Below are 20,832 nucleotides of genomic sequence, written 5' to 3'. Positions count from 1 at the left end.
AAAGATGGCAATCTGAATTAGTCTATATTGAATATGTGTAATCAAAACTATATGCAGTTTATCAGATGAGATCCTACCAGCGCATGTATAATGGTATTGAACTTTCCAGATATCTACTGGAATTATCAAACCTATGTAAATGGGTGGACTCTGTGGACTTCTTAGACTCTTTGCATCTCTATGTGATGTTCTAGAAGTGAGGGCAAAGGAGATTCAGGACACCTCTGTATGCTTGAGACTTGTTCGGGTAACAAATCCCTTTGTCCCACACCCTCATCCCCCTCTTTTCCTTCCAGAAAAACCTAATTACTTTATCAAGGAACTTTCAGATCTGAAAACTGAAGAAAGTGGAACTACAATTTTTTCATTTCAGTGCGAGAAATGCTCATACACCGTCATATGGAGGAAAGGCATTGCTGAGCTCAGGCCTGGCAGGAAATACGAGATGGCACAGAAAGGACGAGACCTGCAGCTGAGCATAAGAAATCTGGAGAAAAGTGACAGTGACGTGTACACCTGTGACATTGGTGATGCCCAGTCCAGAGCCAAGCTGGTTGTACAAGGTATGTGTGAGAGCCATATGACTGCGCATCCTGTTTCTCCACTCCCAAGACATTATCCTGGTAGAATTTGTACATTTATGGCAGGTCTTTGGGGCTGCAGCTGTCTGGCCTGAATAGCGGTTCACAAGCCATGCACAGAGCAAGCTGCATGGAAAGGGAAAGAACTACCAACTAGAGCAGTGCCATTGAGAACTTTATGTATCATTTAAAAACCAAAAATGCTGATGTACGGTGAGGCTGGTGACCCAGAAATCAGTGTGAACTTTCTATCTCTGACCTTTCTAAGTTAAAAATAGTTCTCTAAAGTTCTAGGCAAAAATTCCCTGATGCAGCATTCTGGGTAGTTGTCACGGTTTAAACAAAAATTTACCTGTGTTCGTGACAGGGGGGCCACAGGCAAGCGAGGTGCTAGAAGGAGCTGAACCTCAGTCCCAGCTACTTCAGAAGCAGCCCGAACCCCCTCATACACGGCTAAGATCTCCTTCTCAGTTTAAGCATAGCGCTCCTCAGACCCTTTATATGCTCGACTCCAAAATCCCAGGGGTCGGCCTTGGGTCTCTCCTGAAGCTCTTTGCCACAAACTCCAAGTGGGACCTTTTTCTCCAGCAGCAGTGTAGATTATGTTTTTCACATCCTGTCCCGTCCGTACTGGCCCCAAGGCCACGGCATGGGCTATCTCTTGTTTTATCTGCTCAAAAGCCTGCTGCTGCTTAGGACCCCATGAGAAATTATTCTTCTTCCACGTTACCTGATAGAGGGGGCTCACTATGTGGCTGTAGTTTGGGACATGCATTCTCCAAAAGCCCACTACTCCCAGGAAAGATTGGGTCTCTGTCTTGTTGGTGGGCGGAGACATAGCAGTGATTTTGTCAGTCACATCTGCTGGGATGTGTCGATGCCCATCTTGCCGTTTTACACCTAAAAACTGGATTTCCTGGGCAGGCCCCTTCACCTTGCTGCGCTTAATGGGAAAACCAGCTTGCAAAAGAATTTGGATTATCTGTTTTCCTTTCTTGAAAACCTCTGCTGCTGTATGGCCCCACACGACAATATCATCAATATACTGCAAGTGTTCGGGAGCATTACCCTGTTCCAAGACAGCTTGGATCAACCAATGGAAATGGTTGGGCTGTGCTTCCACCCTTGAGGTAAACAGTTCCAGGTATACTGAACAGCTCTCCAGGTAAAAGCAAACTGTGACCTACATTTTGCAGCCAATGGGATGGAAAAGTAGGCATTAGCAATGTCAATGATGGCAAACCACCTTGCTTCTTTTGACTCCAGTTCATACTGGAGTTCTATCATGTCTGGTACAGCAGCACTCAATGGAGGTGTGAATTCATTCAGGCCACGGTAATCCAGCGTCAGCCTCCATTCTCCATTGGCTTTACGCACTGGCCATATGGGGCTGTTAAAAGGCGAGTGAGTTTTGCTAATCAATCCCTGATTCTCTAATTGGCGAATTAGCTTGTGAATGAGGAGCAATGAGTCCCTATTGGTGCGGAACTGCTGTCTTGTACCACTTTGGTGGCAATTGGTACCACTTGGTCTTTTACCTGGAGCAACCCCACAGCAGAAGGATCATCTGACAGACCAGGTAAAGCTGACAGCTGCTTAACACAGTTTGTGTTAACAGCAGCTATCCCAAAGGCCCATCGATAGCCCTTGGGATCCTTAAAATATCTCATCCTAAGGTCATCAATACCCAAAATACATGGAGCCTCTGGACCAGTCACAGTAGGGTGTTTTTGCCAGTTTTTACCATTGAGGCTTATTTCGGCCTCCAACATAGTCAATTCTTGGGAACCCCCAGTCACTCCATGGATCTATATTGGTTGTGTCCCTTGGTGACTTGAGGGCATTAGGGTGCATTGTGCGCCAGTGTTCACCAAGGCTTTATATTTCTGTGGTTGAGATGTGCCCAGTATACTCTATTGTCCCTTTCCCCGCCCAGGCTGTAGTCAGGGCCCCTCTATTGGTTACCTCGATGGCTTGCAGCAACTGGAACTTCCCCCCTTTTGGGGCATGTAGCCCTGTCTTTCATGTCTCATGTCCAGTTCCACATGTTGTTTGAAGCACCATCTTAGAGGCAGCCTTTATTTCTCCAGCCCACCACTCTCTTGTACCACGAGAGCTCTCCTGCTTCTCGCTGTGATGTGAGACCAAATGGAAGGCCCTGCAGAAGTCTGGGTAGGTGATGTCAGTTGCTGTTCCTTTCCCCAACTGGTGCTGGGAAAAGCAGGGAATGGGACTGGGAGACATCCCGGCGGTGGGATCCTGCCTAAGCAGAACTGAATGGCTGTTCTGATCCATGTATTTTAACCTGAGTGAATCTGACACTAATGAGGGAGGTGAGGGACCTGTGGGAAGAAAATGTATGTGCCGCAGTTTGTGGTGCAAGGTGTTCTAGGAGCTGCTGGTAACAGTGCCCAGAAGTCTTCCTTTTTTGACGGGGAGAGGATTAACAAGGTTATTTTAATGAATCTATTTCCTTTCTGTTTATCTTTCATACTACCTCTCAAAAAACTGTCTGTGGATTCTGTCATAGTTTTGTGCTGTTGCTGTCAATATTCTACATCATAACATCATGTGCAGTATGAATCATTAATTGAGGGTATAAATAGTGGAATCATGTACAAAGGAAAAAGGGTTAAAGAGAAAGTAAATTTATGTGTGGATTCTATGCATTCTCAAGTAGTAGTTCTTGCTAAAGAGAATTCGTGTGCACTCTGTGCTTTCATCTGCACAAAGGATCTTGTAATCATCTCTGTCTGTGTTTCTTTTAGACCCAGAGATGGAGCAGAGAGGAACACAGACTTGGGTGGATCTTCATTCAGGAGCAGGGACACGTCATGCTCATCTGAGGTGTCTGGCTGACAGCAAGAGCAGAGAGGTAAGTTTCATAGGGTCGCGTGCCCATTTTATTTTTCATTCATGATGCATAGAGGCGTTCCCCAGACAAAGTGAGCATTTCTCAACTGGACTTTCTAGAAATGAGCTAGGCAGTGAAAATGGGTTTGAAGCATTCCTAAGAGCCCCGCAAGAGAATGCTGAGAGTTAATCTGGCACCCTCCTTTGGAAACGTCTGTTGTCTGTCAGCTCTTCAGCTGTGCCCTAACACCTCCCATTGCGCTGCCACACCAGGATAGAATTCCAAGCCCACACTGAGTCCTGGAATGTTGTGGTGCCGTGTTGGAATCAGATGTGACCACGTGGTCTTGGCTCCCCGCCTTGTGGGGGGTCATGGTGGACCAGGCTGTTGGCCGTTGGTAATGTCATAAGCGTCTGGAATGAGGGGAGGAGCGGTGCGTTCTGTGTTCCTTTGTGGGTGAGCTAGTGGTCGGAGTGGTTGCTTGATTTGTTGTTCTTGTGCGTTTAGTGTCGTTAGTGCCGTTTGTCAGTTGGTGTTGTCAGTTGGTGTTGTCAGTTGGTGTTGTCAGTTGGTGTTGTCAGTTGGTGTTGTCAGTTGGTGTTGTCAGTTGGTGTTGTCAGTTGGTGTTGTCAGTTGGTGTTGTCAGTTGGTGTTGGCAGTTGGTGTTGGCAGTTGGTGTTGGCAGTTGGTGTTGGCAGTTGGTGTTGGCAGTTGGTGTTGGCAGTTGGTGTTGGCAGTTGGTGTTGGCAGTTGGTGTTGGCAGTTGGTGTTGGCAGTTGGTGTTGGCAGTTGGTGTTGGCAGTTGGTGTTGGCAGTTGGTGTTGGCAGTTGGTGTTGGCAGTTGGTGTTGGCAGTTGGTGTTGGCAGTTGGTGTTGGCAGTTGGTGTTGGCAGTTGGTGTTGGCAGTTGGTGTTGGCAGTTGGTGTTGGCAGTTGGTGTTGGCAGTTGGTGTTGGCAGTTGGTGTTGGCAGTTGGTGTTGGCAGTTGGTGTTGGCAGTTGGTGTTGGCAGTTGGTGTTGGCAGTTGGTGTTGGCAGTTGGTGTTGGCAGTTGGTGTTGGCAGTTGGTGTTGGCAGTTGGTGTTGGCAGTTGGTGTTGGCAGTTGGTGTTGGCAGTTGGTGTTGGCAGTTGGTGTTGGCAGTTGGTGTTGGCAGTTGGTGTTGGCAGTTGGTGTTGGCAGTTGGTGTTGGCAGTTGGTGTTGGCAGTTGGTGTTGGCAGTTGGTGTTGGCAGTTGGTGTTGGCAGTTGGTGTTGGCAGTTGGTGTTGGCAGTTGGTGTTGGCAGTTGGTGTTGGCAGTTGGTGTTGGCAGTTGGTGTTGGCAGTTGGTGTTGGCAGTTGGTGTTGGCAGTTGGTGTTGGCAGTTGGTGTTGGCAGTTGGTGTTGGCAGTTGGTGTTGGCAGTTGGTGTTGGCAGTTGGTGTTGGCAGTTGGTGTTGGCAGTTGGTGTTGGCAGTTGGTGTTGGCAGTTGGTGTTGGCAGTTGGTGTTGGCAGTTGGTGTTGGCAGTTGGTGTTGGCAGTTGGTGTTGGCAGTTGGTGTTGGCAGTTGGTGTTGGCAGTTGGTGTTGGCAGTTGGTGTTGGCAGTTGGTGTTGGCAGTTGGTGTTGGCAGTTGGTGTTGGCAGTTGGTGTTGGCAGTTGGTGTTGGCAGTTGGTGTTGGCAGTTGGTGTTGGCAGTTGGTGTTGGCAGTTGGTGTTGGCAGTTGGTGTTGGCAGTTGGTGTTGGCAGTTGGTGTTGGCAGTTGGTGTTGGCAGTTGGTGTTGGCAGTTGGTGTTGGCAGTTGGTGTTGGCAGTTGGTGTTGGCAGTTGGTGTTGGCAGTTGGTGTTGGCAGTTGGTGTTGGCAGTTGGTGTTGGCAGTTGGTGTTGGCAGTTGGTGTTGGCAGTTGGTGTTGGCAGTTGGTGTTGGCAGTTGGTGTTGGCAGTTGGTGTTGGCAGTTGGTGTTGGCAGTTGGTGTTGGCAGTTGGTGTTGGCAGTTGGTGTTGGCAGTTGGTGTTGGCAGTTGGTGTTGGCAGTTGGTGTTGGCAGTTGGTGTTGGCAGTTGGTGTTGGCAGTTGGTGTTGGCAGTTGGTGTTGGCAGTTGGTGTTGGCAGTTGGTGTTGGCAGTTGGTGTTGGCAGTTGGTGTTGGCAGTTGGTGTTGGCAGTTGGTGTTGGCAGTTGGTGTTGGCAGTTGGTGTTGGCAGTTGGTGTTGGCAGTTGGTGTTGGCAGTTGGTGTTGGCAGTTGGTGTTGGCAGTTGGTGTTGGCAGTTGGTGTTGGCAGTTGGTGTTGGCAGTTGGTGTTGGCAGTTGGTGTTGGCAGTTGGTGTTGGCAGTTGGTGTTGGCAGTTGGTGTTGGCAGTTGGTGTTGGCAGTTGGTGTTGGCAGTTGGTGTTGGCAGTTGGTGTTGGCAGTTGGTGTTGGCAGTTGGTGTTGGCAGTTGGTGTTGGCAGTTGGTGTTGGCAGTTGGTGTTGGCAGTTGGTGTTGGCAGTTGGTGTTGGCAGTTGGTGTTGGCAGTTGGTGTTGGCAGTTGGTGTTGGCAGTTGGTGTTGGCAGTTGGTGTTGGCAGTTGGTGTTGGCAGTTGGTGTTGGCAGTTGGTGTTGGCAGTTGGTGTTGGCAGTTGGTGTTGGCAGTTGGTGTTGGCAGTTGGTGTTGGCAGTTGGTGTTGGCAGTTGGTGTTGGCAGTTGGTGTTGGCAGTTGGTGTTGGCAGTTGGTGTTGGCAGTTGGTGTTGGCAGTTGGTGTTGGCAGTTGGTGTTGGCAGTTGGTGTTGGCAGTTGGTGTTGGCAGTTGGTGTTGGCAGTTGGTGTTGGCAGTTGGTGTTGGCAGTTGGTGTTGGCAGTTGGTGTTGGCAGTTGGTGTTGGCAGTTGGTGTTGGCAGTTGGTGTTGGCAGTTGGTGTTGGCAGTTGGTGTTGGCAGTTGGTGTTGGCAGTTGGTGTTGGCAGTTGGTGTTGGCAGTTGGTGTTGGCAGTTGGTGTTGGCAGTTGGTGTTGGCAGTTGGTGTTGGCAGTTGGTGTTGGCAGTTGGTGTTGGCAGTTGGTGTTGGCAGTTGGTGTTGGCAGTTGGTGTTGGCAGTTGGTGTTGGCAGTTGGTGTTGGCAGTTGGTGTTGGCAGTTGGTGTTGGCAGTTGGTGTTGGCAGTTGGTGTTGGCAGTTGGTGTTGGCAGTTGGTGTTGGCAGTTGGTGTTGGCAGTTGGTGTTGGCAGTTGGTGTTGGCAGTTGGTGTTGGCAGTTGGTGTTGGCAGTTGGTGTTGGCAGTTGGTGTTGGCAGTTGGTGTTGGCAGTTGGTGTTGGCAGTTGGTGTTGGCAGTTGGTGTTGGCAGTTGGTGTTGGCAGTTGGTGTTGGCAGTTGGTGTTGGCAGTTGGTGTTGGCAGTTGGTGTTGGCAGTTGGTGTTGGCAGTTGGTGTTGGCAGTTGGTGTTGGCAGTTGGTGTTGGCAGTTGGTGTTGGCAGTTGGTGTTGGCAGTTGGTGTTGGCAGTTGGTGTTGGCAGTTGGTGTTGGCAGTTGGTGTTGGCAGTTGGTGTTGGCAGTTGGTGTTGGCAGTTGGTGTTGGCAGTTGGTGTTGGCAGTTGGTGTTGGCAGTTGGTGTTGGCAGTTGGTGTTGGCAGTTGGTGTTGGCAGTTGGTGTTGGCAGTTGGTGTTGGCAGTTGGTGTTGGCAGTTGGTGTTGGCAGTTGGTGTTGGCAGTTGGTGTTGGCAGTTGGTGTTGGCAGTTGGTGTTGGCAGTTGGTGTTGGCAGTTGGTGTTGGCAGTTGGTGTTGGCAGTTGGTGTTGGCAGTTGGTGTTGGCAGTTGGTGTTGGCAGTTGGTGTTGGCAGTTGGTGTTGGCAGTTGGTGTTGGCAGTTGGTGTTGGCAGTTGGTGTTGGCAGTTGGTGTTGGCAGTTGGTGTTGGCAGTTGGTGTTGGCAGTTGGTGTTGGCAGTTGGTGTTGGCAGTTGGTGTTGGCAGTTGGTGTTGGCAGTTGGTGTTGGCAGTTGGTGTTGGCAGTTGGTGTTGGCAGTTGGTGTTGGCAGTTGGTGTTGGCAGTTGGTGTTGGCAGTTGGTGTTGGCAGTTGGTGTTGGCAGTTGGTGTTGGCAGTTGGTGTTGGCAGTTGGTGTTGGCAGTTGGTGTTGGCAGTTGGTGTTGGCAGTTGGTGTTGGCAGTTGGTGTTGGCAGTTGGTGTTGGCAGTTGGTGTTGGCAGTTGGTGTTGGCAGTTGGTGTTGGCAGTTGGTGTTGGCAGTTGGTGTTGGCAGTTGGTGTTGGCAGTTGGTGTTGGCAGTTGGTGTTGGCAGTTGGTGTTGGCAGTTGGTGTTGGCAGTTGGTGTTGGCAGTTGGTGTTGGCAGTTGGTGTTGGCAGTTGGTGTTGGCAGTTGGTGTTGGCAGTTGGTGTTGGCAGTTGGTGTTGGCAGTTGGTGTTGGCAGTTGGTGTTGGCAGTTGGTGTTGGCAGTTGGTGTTGGCAGTTGGTGTTGGCAGTTGGTGTTGGCAGTTGGTGTTGGCAGTTGGTGTTGGCAGTTGGTGTTGGCAGTTGGTGTTGGCAGTTGGTGTTGGCAGTTGGTGTTGGCAGTTGGTGTTGGCAGTTGGTGTTGGCAGTTGGTGTTGGCAGTTGGTGTTGGCAGTTGGTGTTGGCAGTTGGTGTTGGCAGTTGGTGTTGGCAGTTGGTGTTGGCAGTTGGTGTTGGCAGTTGGTGTTGGCAGTTGGTGTTGGCAGTTGGTGTTGGCAGTTGGTGTTGGCAGTTGGTGTTGGCAGTTGGTGTTGGCAGTTGGTGTTGGCAGTTGGTGTTGGCAGTTGGTGTTGGCAGTTGGTGTTGGCAGTTGGTGTTGGCAGTTGGTGTTGGCAGTTGGTGTTGGCAGTTGGTGTTGGCAGTTGGTGTTGGCAGTTGGTGTTGGCAGTTGGTGTTGGCAGTTGGTGTTGGCAGTTGGTGTTGGCAGTTGGTGTTGGCAGTTGGTGTTGGCAGTTGGTGTTGGCAGTTGGTGTTGGCAGTTGGTGTTGGCAGTTGGTGTTGGCAGTTGGTGTTGGCAGTTGGTGTTGGCAGTTGGTGTTGGCAGTTGGTGTTGGCAGTTGGTGTTGGCAGTTGGTGTTGGCAGTTGGTGTTGGCAGTTGGTGTTGGCAGTTGGTGTTGGCAGTTGGTGTTGGCAGTTGGTGTTGGCAGTTGGTGTTGGCAGTTGGTGTTGGCAGTTGGTGTTGGCAGTTGGTGTTGGCAGTTGGTGTTGGCAGTTGGTGTTGGCAGTTGGTGTTGGCAGTTGGTGTTGGCAGTTGGTGTTGGCAGTTGGTGTTGGCAGTTGGTGTTGGCAGTTGGTGTTGGCAGTTGGTGTTGGCAGTTGGTGTTGGCAGTTGGTGTTGGCAGTTGGTGTTGGCAGTTGGTGTTGGCAGTTGGTGTTGGCAGTTGGTGTTGGCAGTTGGTGTTGGCAGTTGGTGTTGGCAGTTGGTGTTGGCAGTTGGTGTTGGCAGTTGGTGTTGGCAGTTGGTGTTGGCAGTTGGTGTTGGCAGTTGGTGTTGGCAGTTGGTGTTGGCAGTTGGTGTTGGCAGTTGGTGTTGGCAGTTGGTGTTGGCAGTTGGTGTTGGCAGTTGGTGTTGGCAGTTGGTGTTGGCAGTTGGTGTTGGCAGTTGGTGTTGGCAGTTGGTGTTGGCAGTTGGTGTTGGCAGTTGGTGTTGGCAGTTGGTGTTGGCAGTTGGTGTTGGCAGTTGGTGTTGGCAGTTGGTGTTGGCAGTTGGTGTTGGCAGTTGGTGTTGGCAGTTGGTGTTGGCAGTTGGTGTTGGCAGTTGGTGTTGGCAGTTGGTGTTGGCAGTTGGTGTTGGCAGTTGGTGTTGGCAGTTGGTGTTGGCAGTTGGTGTTGGCAGTTGGTGTTGGCAGTTGGTGTTGGCAGTTGGTGTTGGCAGTTGGTGTTGGCAGTTGGTGTTGGCAGTTGGTGTTGGCAGTTGGTGTTGGCAGTTGGTGTTGGCAGTTGGTGTTGGCAGTTGGTGTTGGCAGTTGGTGTTGGCAGTTGGTGTTGGCAGTTGGTGTTGGCAGTTGGTGTTGGCAGTTGGTGTTGGCAGTTGGTGTTGGCAGTTGGTGTTGGCAGTTGGTGTTGGCAGTTGGTGTTGGCAGTTGGTGTTGGCAGTTGGTGTTGGCAGTTGGTGTTGGCAGTTGGTGTTGGCAGTTGGTGTTGGCAGTTGGTGTTGGCAGTTGGTGTTGGCAGTTGGTGTTGGCAGTTGGTGTTGGCAGTTGGTGTTGGCAGTTGGTGTTGGCAGTTGGTGTTGGCAGTTGGTGTTGGCAGTTGGTGTTGGCAGTTGGTGTTGGCAGTTGGTGTTGGCAGTTGGTGTTGGCAGTTGGTGTTGGCAGTTGGTGTTGGCAGTTGGTGTTGGCAGTTGGTGTTGGCAGTTGGTGTTGGCAGTTGGTGTTGGCAGTTGGTGTTGGCAGTTGGTGTTGGCAGTTGGTGTTGGCAGTTGGTGTTGGCAGTTGGTGTTGGCAGTTGGTGTTGGCAGTTGGTGTTGGCAGTTGGTGTTGGCAGTTGGTGTTGGCAGTTGGTGTTGGCAGTTGGTGTTGGCAGTTGGTGTTGGCAGTTGGTGTTGGCAGTTGGTGTTGGCAGTTGGTGTTGGCAGTTGGTGTTGGCAGTTGGTGTTGGCAGTTGGTGTTGGCAGTTGGTGTTGGCAGTTGGTGTTGGCAGTTGGTGTTGGCAGTTGGTGTTGGCAGTTGGTGTTGGCAGTTGGTGTTGGCAGTTGGTGTTGGCAGTTGGTGTTGGCAGTTGGTGTTGGCAGTTGGTGTTGGCAGTTGGTGTTGGCAGTTGGTGTTGGCAGTTGGTGTTGGCAGTTGGTGTTGGCAGTTGGTGTTGGCAGTTGGTGTTGGCAGTTGGTGTTGGCAGTTGGTGTTGGCAGTTGGTGTTGGCAGTTGGTGTTGGCAGTTGGTGTTGGCAGTTGGTGTTGGCAGTTGGTGTTGGCAGTTGGTGTTGGCAGTTGGTGTTGGCAGTTGGTGTTGGCAGTTGGTGTTGGCAGTTGGTGTTGGCAGTTGGTGTTGGCAGTTGGTGTTGGCAGTTGGTGTTGGCAGTTGGTGTTGGCAGTTGGTGTTGGCAGTTGGTGTTGGCAGTTGGTGTTGGCAGTTGGTGTTGGCAGTTGGTGTTGGCAGTTGGTGTTGGCAGTTGGTGTTGGCAGTTGGTGTTGGCAGTTGGTGTTGGCAGTTGGTGTTGGCAGTTGGTGTTGGCAGTGTGATAAAGCCACCAGGGAGACAAGACTGCTGATAAAAAATACTCATCCCTCATTTCTCAATGCAATCTGCCATTGATCCATCATAATAACGTGGACAGCTTAATTTAAATTCAGACTTGAAAAACATCTCCACGTCTCTACTTCCTTTACGGTACAAATTAACAACACAATAGCCTAAATAAATCCTAAGCCCTACATATTCACTATGCCCAAATGTGACAGTGGAGGCTGAGGGTTCTTTTAAATTATTTTAGAAATTTAACAAATTTTATCAATATTTTAATAAAGCTGGTAACATGGATGGAAAGAAAGTAATAGCGTTACAACTTTGGTGTTTCATTTTGGCATTTTAAAAGGAATCATTCCTTTTTTTCCTACTCAGAAATTTCCCTTTTAGTTTCCTGCATGAAGGAGAACTACAAGAATAAATTTGACTTGAGTTAGTATCAGATGTTTTATTTGATCTCTCAACATTACAGGCAGTAGACTATTTTTCTTTGAAGAGATTTTAAAGTTCTATTTTTTTTTGGAGGTAACAGCATTGATGTTTTCTTCTCCGTGTCTGCAGTGAGGAAGACATGAATCTATGGACTTTAATTGCAACAAGAGAAAAAATAGGTATTAGGAAGACTTGCTGTTAGTAAAACTACTTAATATTTAATTAGTTGGACTAGGAAGATTATGGGATTTCTGTCACTGGAAGCTTTTAGGAAAGTTTCAGATGTTTTCTTTACATGTTTTACATGTAAAGACATAATATAGAATTATCTTATCCCTGTATGTTCCTTTTACTTTAGTAGAAAGTCTCAAAAACTGAAGTTACTTCCCACTCAGCAGACCTATTTCTAGTATGTATTTTTCATGAAGATAGGTTAACCAAAGCTCTGATTCAGTTGTTTATTATGCATAAGTGAGGGAGGGCAATGATTCAGTATTTCAAACATTTTCCCACCAAAAAATAGAATTCTCAATATAGTGGCCTACTACAAATTTCTGGTATGATTTTGGATCTTCTCTTGGGCCTAATTTTAATTTGAGATAGAGTGCAATAGGAGGCATGCATACGACAACCTTTCCCACTGTGTGGACCAAGGGAAGGCTAAGGATGTGGGGTATTTGGGAGGTTTAAACAAAGCTTTTGATATACAGACTGTCCAGCAGACAGCTTATACAAGCATGTGAACAACTGGCTGATGGGTTGAACTCAAAGACCCATCATATACATGGGGTTACCATCAAGCTGGTGGCCGGTCAACAGTGTGGTTCCCTGTGATTGAATTTTAGTGTATTTCAATGGCTGTGGGTTTCAGTGTGGGTGTCCAACCTTTTGGCTTTCCTGGGCTACACTGAGTGAAGAGAGAGGCCTTGAAGGGGTTGAAGGCTGGATGGGGAGCCTGGGCAGCCTGATCTGGTGGCTGGCTAACAGCCCGTGGCAGGGGGTAGGAAATGGGCTGTAAAGGATCTTAAAAAGCACCTAAGCTGCTCTATCATTCTGTGAACTTTGCGAGTCCCTCACAAATCAGGATATTTGGTGTTTTCTCTGTTTATGCTGCTGGCCACAGCAGTTCTCTGCATTGGAACTTGAGAGACACCATTCCAACACCAGTCCTATTGCTTCCTCACATGAGAGATGAGGGACAGGCACTGATCTCTGCTTACAGCAGCAGAACCCGAGGGAACGTTGCTGTAGAGCACTGAATAACTCTCGTGCCCCGAGTCCAGGAACAGCAGCCGCCATTTCGGGCAGCGCCCACGTGCTGCGCGTTTTGCTCCGAGTAGAACCGAGGCAGAACAGCCGTGTAGTTCTCAATGTTATTTATTAACAACGATGGATGCTGCTAATGGTGCCGCGGGGGCGGCTTCTTTCGGGGTTGCGAAGTGCTCCAGGAGCTGCGGGCCCTCCTCTTCCTGGGGCGGCCGGACCTGCGGGCCAAGCCGTCCCTGCCCCGCTGGGCAGCGGTGGGGCTGCTGCTGCTGCTGCTGCAGGCCTGGGCTGAAGGTGCCGCTGCTGCCTCCCGTTGGGGGCTGCTGCTGCAGGCCTGGGCTGAAGGTGCCGCTGCTGCCTCCCGTTGGGGCTCGTGCTCCTCCCCGGGGACGGGTGTAAGGCTGGGACCGGCGTCTGCATCCCTTGGAGCCGTGTGGGACGTGCCGGGGAGCTCCTCTTCTCCGTGCTCGGTGGGGCTGCCCGATGGAGCTGGGTGCGGGGCGGCCACGTCCCACAGGGAGGCTGTATCGTGGCTCTCTGCCTCGTACTCGGATGGCAGCGTGATGACACAGGGCAGAGAGCCATCTGCCCGCACTGCGAAGTGGATGGTACTCATGAGCCTCCTGCAGAGCGGGCAGGTGAATTTCCTCAAGGTCCACTGCAGGATGCAGCGGAGACAGAAGTGGTGCTCGCAGGGCACCACGTAGGTGTCAGGTCTTGCGTCTCGGCAGATGGCACAGAACTGCTCCTCCATGGCCACGTTCTGGGCTGGGCAGCAGGAGATGGAAATGTGCTCCCCTTCTGGAGTGAGTCCCAAATGCTGCAAGGAGATGCCGTAGTCAGTTTGTGTCCTGGGGTAGGCAGCAGTTGTGGCCTGGTCCATCAGCCACCCCATTCCCTGCTGGCTGTAGATGCAGCCTTAGCAGCTCCCTGAACCCTGTGGCCACCCCAGGGATGTGACCCCCCATCTCTCACCTCCTCTGCCTCGACTGCGCTTTTTGGGACCCGGCTGCCTGATCCAGGCAGTGCCAGGGAAATACAGGGAATGTGGTGGGGTTGGGCACTGAGAACAGCTCCCAAAACCCCGCAGCACAAACCAAGAAAGCCTCGCTGGGTCTCTAGACCTCGCCAACGTGCTCAGCCAGACACCAGGAACAAGCTCGGCTGGGTCAGGCTCTGCTGCGCCCCAGTATGAGCAGTGCAGAGCTGTGAGGTCACAGTCCATTGCCCGGTGATGTCACACTCCATGACTTTATGGTGTCAAGACTCTTGCTTGGTCTTGTTCTGGGGAAGCCTGTTCAGCCTGAAAAGGCTAGAGACGAGTACTTTATCATGAGCAAAGTGATAGGACAAAGAGAATTGTTTTAGGTTGGATATCTGGAAGAACTTCTGAGCCTGGATACAGGCTGTCCAAGGCAGTTGTGGGTGCCCCATCTCTGGCAGTGCTCAAGGCTGGGCTGGGCGGAGCATGGAGTAGCCTGGCCCAATGGGAGGTGTCCCTGCCCATGCTGCCTTGCAACCTTAGATGAGCTGTAGGGTTCTTTCTGGACTGCTTTGTTAATATATGTTTAAGGAGTATTCACGTTTGTCCTGGTTTGCAAATTGAAAGTGAATTTTCTTGGTTTAGTATAGGTGTCATGAGAGTGATAAGCATTGTGAACATCCTCTTTGCTCTCTCTTTAAGCTTGCAGAGCTAGTGGCCAGTTTGCCATAGGATAGAATATGATGTGAGAGAAATCTGGAATCAAGTCTGCGAGGACAATGTTCTACCAACAGCTGTTGAAAATAAATATAACATCTGTCTTAATGTCAGAGAGGAGACAGAAACAAACCAAGTCCTGTAGTGCTCCAGATTCCTTCATGCGCTGACACAATTACCTGATGTGACTAAATTTAATCTTTCTAATGTGATTTTATTACTCAGTGGTAATCAGAAAGACAATAACTAAAATGCTCTTTTCTGCTTAGAAGTGACATCATTTTGAATCAAGCCGTGCTACTACTAAATAAGCTGAGTGAGAACTGAGTTTAGAGTGGGCAATGTCAAATCTGAAGTCAGTATGGGAACACTGCATAGTACACTGTAATACCTGTATTAAAGAAGTAGTTGCCAAGATAGTGATTACTTGCAGACATTTCATACTTCAACAGGTTTATGGAGAATTTAATATTTTCATATGCTTCAGTGTAAAGCCATCTGTCGCGGTGACAGAACAAAGTGCTGAGAACAAGACCAAACGTATGTTTGTGGAAGTGCTCTATGAAATGCTAACAAGAGAGACACGAGATACACTGCAGTATCTTATAACAAATGAGAGAGGGAATGAGAAAACGTAGCAGTCATATTCAATATTTACAATTACGATTCCTTTTCTAATTTCTCATTGTGATGAAGTGTTAAAAATGTCAATACAGATGGTGAAACAGGAAGCCTGAATAAAACACCTCTACCTATTGTAGTATTTTTCATTTCTGCTTTCTTTTCTGATAGTTTAAAGCTTGAATGTGGTGAGGGAAATGTATTTGTTATTCCTTATGTGGTTATTCATAGATCTGCTTCTGGACTTTTTAGAACAAATTAAACAGCCTCCAACACTCACAGGAGCTGAACTTTACAAGAACCTACTTCCCATCCCCCTGTTTGGGACAACTTTTTAGTGACGGCAGTATAAAAGAATGAATCACATTATAGTGTGTGAAGTTGGAAGGTGATATGGTGTGACTTTTAACATACCCCAAATATGGGGCACAGTGGGCTAGTGAGGAATACAAAGGGATTATAGAGTAAAAATGGTCCTGATATATCAAAAAGAAGGCAAGTGTTCAAGAAAAGTTACTTTGAATCTTTTGTCCGTGGTATGGCAACAAGCAAAATCCAGTTCTAAAGAATATATATGGTTGGATTTTTAGTTATAAGGTATAAAGAACATATTTTACAGGAATTCTGTTATCTCAGGTCTCCATTCTCTGTACAGCTCGAGTGACTGGGAGACAGGATTGAATGAGGTTCAGCCCTTGCATCAATCTGAATTTTCTAGGAAGTGCTTTTTATGTTTTAAAATGATAGACCACAAAAAGACACGTGCTGAAGGGTCATGGAGCAGGTTATGGTAGGATTCCCTCCCCCATTTGGGTATGATGCCTCAGCAGCCTTATGGGCCTGTCATGCAGTTTATTTTGTTCAAATTCCACATTGCCATGTGGGCAGACTTTTATCCTTTTTAGAAATATAATGTGCTATAATAATGCATTGATGTTCTTAATGAGGCTTATGAACTTGGAGGAGGTAAGAATACAAAAATAGTCCAGCAATACCTCTTGAGTCAGTAAATAGCAGAAGTATTTTAATATTGACAGTATTATGATGTTTTTGCATTAACTGGTTGTGTTCAGATCATATTGTTTGGAGTCAGACAATCTGAAAGATGTCGAATCATCCAGCTAAGTTAATCACTGCTGTGATATCCTTGAAGGAACAAACAAAATGTGAAATTAACAGTACCTCACCATTCTATTTTTTTCAGTTCAGATAAATATGCCATTTTTCAAATTTGAATTTAACAACAGTGACATCTTGTGGTTAACTAAAGAACCCCGTATCTTTTTCAGTATTGCAAAGGAAATGATGGAAACCACACAAATTTATCCAAGAGCTTAAGTCATGTGATGTGAATTATCAACCATTTCTGAAAGCTTTGCCAGAAAAAGACAGAGAACCCCATGTGGAGAAATACAACACCTTAATCAGATTTGAGCTTATTTCTATACCTCTGTTGGTTTTTGCAGGATGGGGCATTGCGTGCCAGGTAATTCAGATGAAGATCTGTGCAGCTGTCCCAGAAGCACATCTAGAACATCCCATAAGTTGACTCCATGTTGAGGAGATGAGTTTAATTCCTAAGGAAACAAGTTTTTTATATGAAAATATCACAGTTCCATTTTGAACAGTCTTTAAATGTCTATGGATACTCAACTTCAATAACACACTGTGACAGTGATTTCTACCATTATATATATATTACCTATTGTGTTTGGAAAAATACTAACAGGTTGCAGAGGGAGCAGTGATGTCCCTCTGCTTTTCTGTTAATTTTCATTGCACGTTCTTTCACGGTAAAGAGAGTTGAACTTTCTAGTGCTCTCAACCATCTGTCGGTATTTATTTTGACTCTCCTTTTCCTTTAAAAAATAAGAAGCCTCAGTGTTATTTCTTTCTCAATAGACTATCCCGTCTACTTTTTTCCCTTCAGTTTTGATGAAAATGGTGAAAGGAGACCTGATATGCTGCCTAGTGTTAAATGATTGTGAAAGTTATTACATTCTTCCAGACAATTAAGTTAGATCAACATTAGCAAAATACACTTAAGGTATTGTTGCAGTTCCCAACTGTTACCAATATTGTTAGGGGAGCAAAAGATGGGAAGTTTTGTTCCAGGGAAGGATTGCTTTTATAGTAGCTTGTCATGTACTGCAGTTCCTGTGTTGTCTGTTGGTAATTAGAATTGCCAGTAGACCCTCCAGTTATTCCACAGGAAGTGCTACTGTTGAAGTATTTTAGTGTTTTTTCCCCTTGTAATAATGATTACTGCTGATGTTGTTATGATGCTCAGTGCAGCTGATGTGTACAATTTGCTATTGGAGAAACAATTTGAGATTTCCACCTCCCTCCCTCCCAAAGAGAAAAATGCCAAGCGCAGAGCTTAAAAACATGTCTTCAAGGAGTCTAAAGAGGAGCTTAGCTCTTTAGGATAGATTTAACTAACTTCTAATTCCTCTCCCTATTAAGTGCATTGAGAGGTGAAGGTTTCTTCTGTTTGCCATGGGCTATTAAATTCCTCATTGAGTTATTCTTTCACTTCCTTATGTTACTAGCCCATTCCTTCTGTTTTTTAAGCTGCTAGAAAGGTACACTTTATTAAGAACACTGTAGTAATGTTTAAAATTTTTTGCTGGCAAGAATAAAGCAAAGCTTCAAATACTGTTTACTACAGACGCACTTTTGATATTTACATGGAACATTCAAGGTTGGAAATGCTTCAGTGTTTATTATTAAGATTGTTGTTTTTTGGTATTGTGGAATAATTTGGTATTAAATGAAACACAAAAGCTATTTGACATGAAAAAGCATTTATCGTGCACTGGTTTATCTATTTCACAGTTTCTGTGGGGTGTCTTAAAGTGTGGCTTTACATCTGCATCTTTTACATACATAATTAATAGAGATATACAAGGAACTAGAAAGGAAAGGATGCTTTAAGTGAGATGGCTAAGCAGTTAAATGCTCATTGAATTGCAAACGGAGACCTTCTGGGGAGAAGGAAGGGTATTCATTTATAATAGGCGCAGGTAAAGAACTATTTTGGTGCAATTGTTTGTATTTTTCATCAGCTTCTCCCATGTGGGTCATGATTCCAGTACACAGTCTTGTAATCTCCTGCAGTGGCAATGATTCAACTTAAAAATCAATAGGGCATGAGGTGTTTCAAGTTCTCATTATTGTAATGTGTCAACATCACTTCAGTGACCCCAGAGCCCTATGTTGGCTGATTTGTTCTCTGATTTATTGTGCAATCTTGTAGGGCAGGCTATAATTTCTCTTGGAACCAGAAACTCTACATTTATGGTTGGTGTCCCGGTCTCCAGTCGTTAGGATGTTCGGAGATAATCAATATCTGTGTTTGCTACTAAGGGTGAATGAAGTTGTCAAGCAGTTAAATTACAGGGATTACAAACAAAAGAATATTGTTACAGCTTAGCAGACCAGGAAATGTTTTTATTTAAATTTTCATTCTCTATCAACACAACAGATGTTTTTTATAGCTTAGCACTGTCATAACTTATACACCCCTCTATGCCTATGATTTTCATATCTTAAATTTTATACTTTGAAGTAATTACCATACCACTTTGGTTTCATATTATCTGTGTTCTTTTATGAATCTTTTCATCTCCTGTGTACCTTCCCAAACCTAATAACTTGATCAACAGGAAAACATTTGAATTGCTGAAACTGAATAAAGTGATTGTGGCTTCAATGCATAACACTTAAAGCAGTGTTGCCGATTTGTTGGTTTTCTTCTTCCTCCCCTCCATCAAAATTTCAATGTTTTTTTACAGCGATCGACGTGTTGCAAGTGGTAATGTTGTATTCTCTATGGATCTATTCTGGGCAATATCATACCTATCAATATGTTTAGTACGTGCCTCAAAACTGAGGTAGCTGAGCACAACTGCAAGCTCTTAAGATTTTCAGTTCATTGACTTTTATGCTTCATGTGTTAATCGGAGCATAATGCAATGCTCTTGAAGTGTAATATATAACATTTCAAGAAGTGATGACCAATTATCTTCAGTTCTTCAGTTTTGATTACGTGGAGCTTTATCTCCTGAAGTTTCTTGAGATGTTTTGGTGGACTCTTATTGCAGTATTTAATAATAGAACTACAAGAAAACCTTCAAACAGTACGTGTTGTAGAACTAGTAATAATTACAGAACAAGAATGTAGAATTCCAGAAAATGAGCTTCATGTTTTTTCTTTCAAGCACATAATTGTGGTCCTTTGACCATTAGGAAGTTCTATGCCAAAGTGCATTTGGCAACAGCTTCCCATGTTTAACTTAGGGAACGTAAAAAGCCTGTAAGACGCATGGATGCACTTGAGCTCAAGCTGAAGTCCAGCTTTTGTGAAGGTAACTTCACATTATATTTTGAAGCAGAGCTTGAGATGATCATTTTTGTGACTCTTTCAAGGGTGCCTCTTCTGTGTTGAGTGCCTGAGCTTCCCTTTTCTGTGGGAGTCATTCATTGCATGGTTCTTCTCTTCCTGTATCCCAGGACAGGAAGACTTTTGACTCCTACTGGAGAAAGGAAAAGAAGGACATCCGATCTACACTTGTGTGTTAATTCTTGTATTTTTGGGAGCGGGTCTTATTTCATGAATCTCACCAACATTTAGTTTCCATAGAACTGTAGTGCTTCAAGGCCCGCAGCAGAAACGCTTGTGTTCTTCCATCTGTCCATTGCTCTTCGGATTCAGGAGGAATGCTAAAGCAGGTTAGCAGATTGTCAATTAAGTGAAAAATACCTGGCATCTGGAAATACACAAAGTAGGTAGAAGCACACCATCTGTATATTTTATGCCTTTTGGAAAAGTGATGACTGGGAACTCTTTCTCCAGTATGCATATACTCACATTTAATATTTTCTTCTTTCTGTAATACTTACTTCAATAGAGCTTTCTGCTTAGCAGTTCAGAACTTACAGCTTACCTAATAAGAATCCATCAGGCAGCGTATAAATGTATGTGAGTCTTAAATTGAATCAATGTGAAATTAGGCAGTTTCTAAAAGTTATTTGAAACGTTATGAGCCATAACTCAAATCCAAGATCAGCAATTTTCATTGTTTTGTAGCAGCAATTTTGCAGCTAGATAAATAAATGTTATCTTATTGTGTGTGTGTTTTTGTGTTAGAAAGTTAATAATTCTCAAGAGTCTTTGGGTTTTGTCCTCCATTCTCTTACCCAAACCATCACTTTTAATTGTAGTGTCTGGAACTTGTTTCTTTCTAACTCATGCCAGGTAATCTGAAGGCACGCTACAGAAATCCTTAGTGCTTAAAAATCTCACTCGCAAAATTATGAACGTGTAGGTATTATTATTACTCAATAGGTTGTTACTCAGTCTCATTAAGGAGAGGTTGACTTATCAGTGAACATCAATGCATGCACAATGCATGCACAGTTGGTGTTGGCAGTTGGTGTTGGCAGTTGGTGTTGGCAGTTGGTGTTGGCAGTTGGTGTTGGCAGTTGGTGTTGGCAGTTGGTGTTGGCAGTTGGTGTTGGCAGTTGGTGCCGGCAGTTGGTGTTGGCAGTTGGTGCCGGCAGTTGGTGCCGGCAGTTGGTGCCGGCAGTTGGTGCCGGCAGTGTGATAAAGCCACCAGGGAGACAAGACTGCTGATAAAAAATACTCATCCCTCATTTCTCAATGCAATCTGCCATTGATCCATCATAATAACGTGGACAGCTTAATTTAAATTCAGACTTGAAAAACATCTCCACGTCTCTACTTCCTTTACGGTACAAATTAACAACACAATAGCCTAAATAAATCCTAAGCCCTACATATTCACTATGCCCAAATGTGACAGTGGAGGCTGAGGGTTCTTTTAAATTATTTTAGAAATTTAACAAATTTTATCAATATTTTAATAAAGCTGGTAACATGGATGGAAAGAAAGTAATAGCGTTACAACTTTGGTGTTTCATTTTGGCATTTTAAAAGGAATCATTCCTTTTTTTCCTACTCAGAAATTTCCCTTTTAGTTTCCTGCATGAAGGAGAACTACAAGAATAAATTTGACTTGAGTTAGTATCAGATGTTTTATTTGATCTCTCAACATTACAGGCAGTAGACTATTTTTCTTTGAAGAGATTTTAAAGTTCTATTTTTTTTTGGAGGTAACAGCATTGATGTTTTCTTCTCCGTGTCTGCAGTGAGGAAGACATGAATCTATGGACTTTAATTGCAACAAGAGAAAAAATAGGTATTAGGAAGAC

The 20,832-nt window shown here is 46.0% G+C and overlaps 2 protein-coding genes across 2 annotated transcripts in view; one reads left to right on the top strand and one right to left on the bottom strand.

Annotated features, from left to right (window-relative positions):
- Positions 1-92: 92 nt before the first annotated feature.
- Positions 93-20,832, top strand: part of LOC146754817 (obscurin-like) — a gene marked incomplete at its 3' end in the record, with an annotated part of 206,275 nt that continues 185,535 nt past the window's right edge. Inside the window, exons 1-3 of the mRNA XM_085526470.1 lie at positions 93-247; positions 374-563; positions 3,350-3,456. Coding sequence (XP_085382596.1) covers positions 140-247; positions 374-563; positions 3,350-3,456 — 405 coding nt within the window. The remainder of the gene's footprint in view (positions 248-373; positions 564-3,349; positions 3,457-20,832) is intronic.
- LOC146754822 (RING finger protein 151-like) lies at positions 12,295-15,739 on the bottom strand. Its single transcript, XM_085526459.1, has 2 exons — positions 13,251-15,739; positions 12,295-13,095 (listed from the first exon to the last, which is right to left on the bottom strand). Exon 2 carries the CDS (start codon positions 13,027-13,029, stop codon positions 12,409-12,411), a length of 621 nt encoding a protein of 206 aa, XP_085382585.1. The 5' UTR covers positions 13,030-13,095; positions 13,251-15,739; the 3' UTR covers positions 12,295-12,408.

The sequence above is a fragment of the Coturnix japonica genome, chromosome 37 (assembly GCF_054131305.1).
Source record: "Coturnix japonica strain WE chromosome 37, WE-NBRP24, whole genome shotgun sequence".
NCBI lineage: Eukaryota > Metazoa > Chordata > Aves > Galliformes > Phasianidae > Coturnix > Coturnix japonica.
This window is presented reverse-complemented; position numbering and strand designations above follow the sequence as displayed.

Bases quoted from the DNA above. Each gene is read 5' to 3' on its own strand.
- LOC146754822 (XM_085526459.1), bottom strand. From the start codon at position 13,029: ATGGAGGAGCAGTTCTGTGCCATCTGCCGAGACGCAAGACCTGACACC.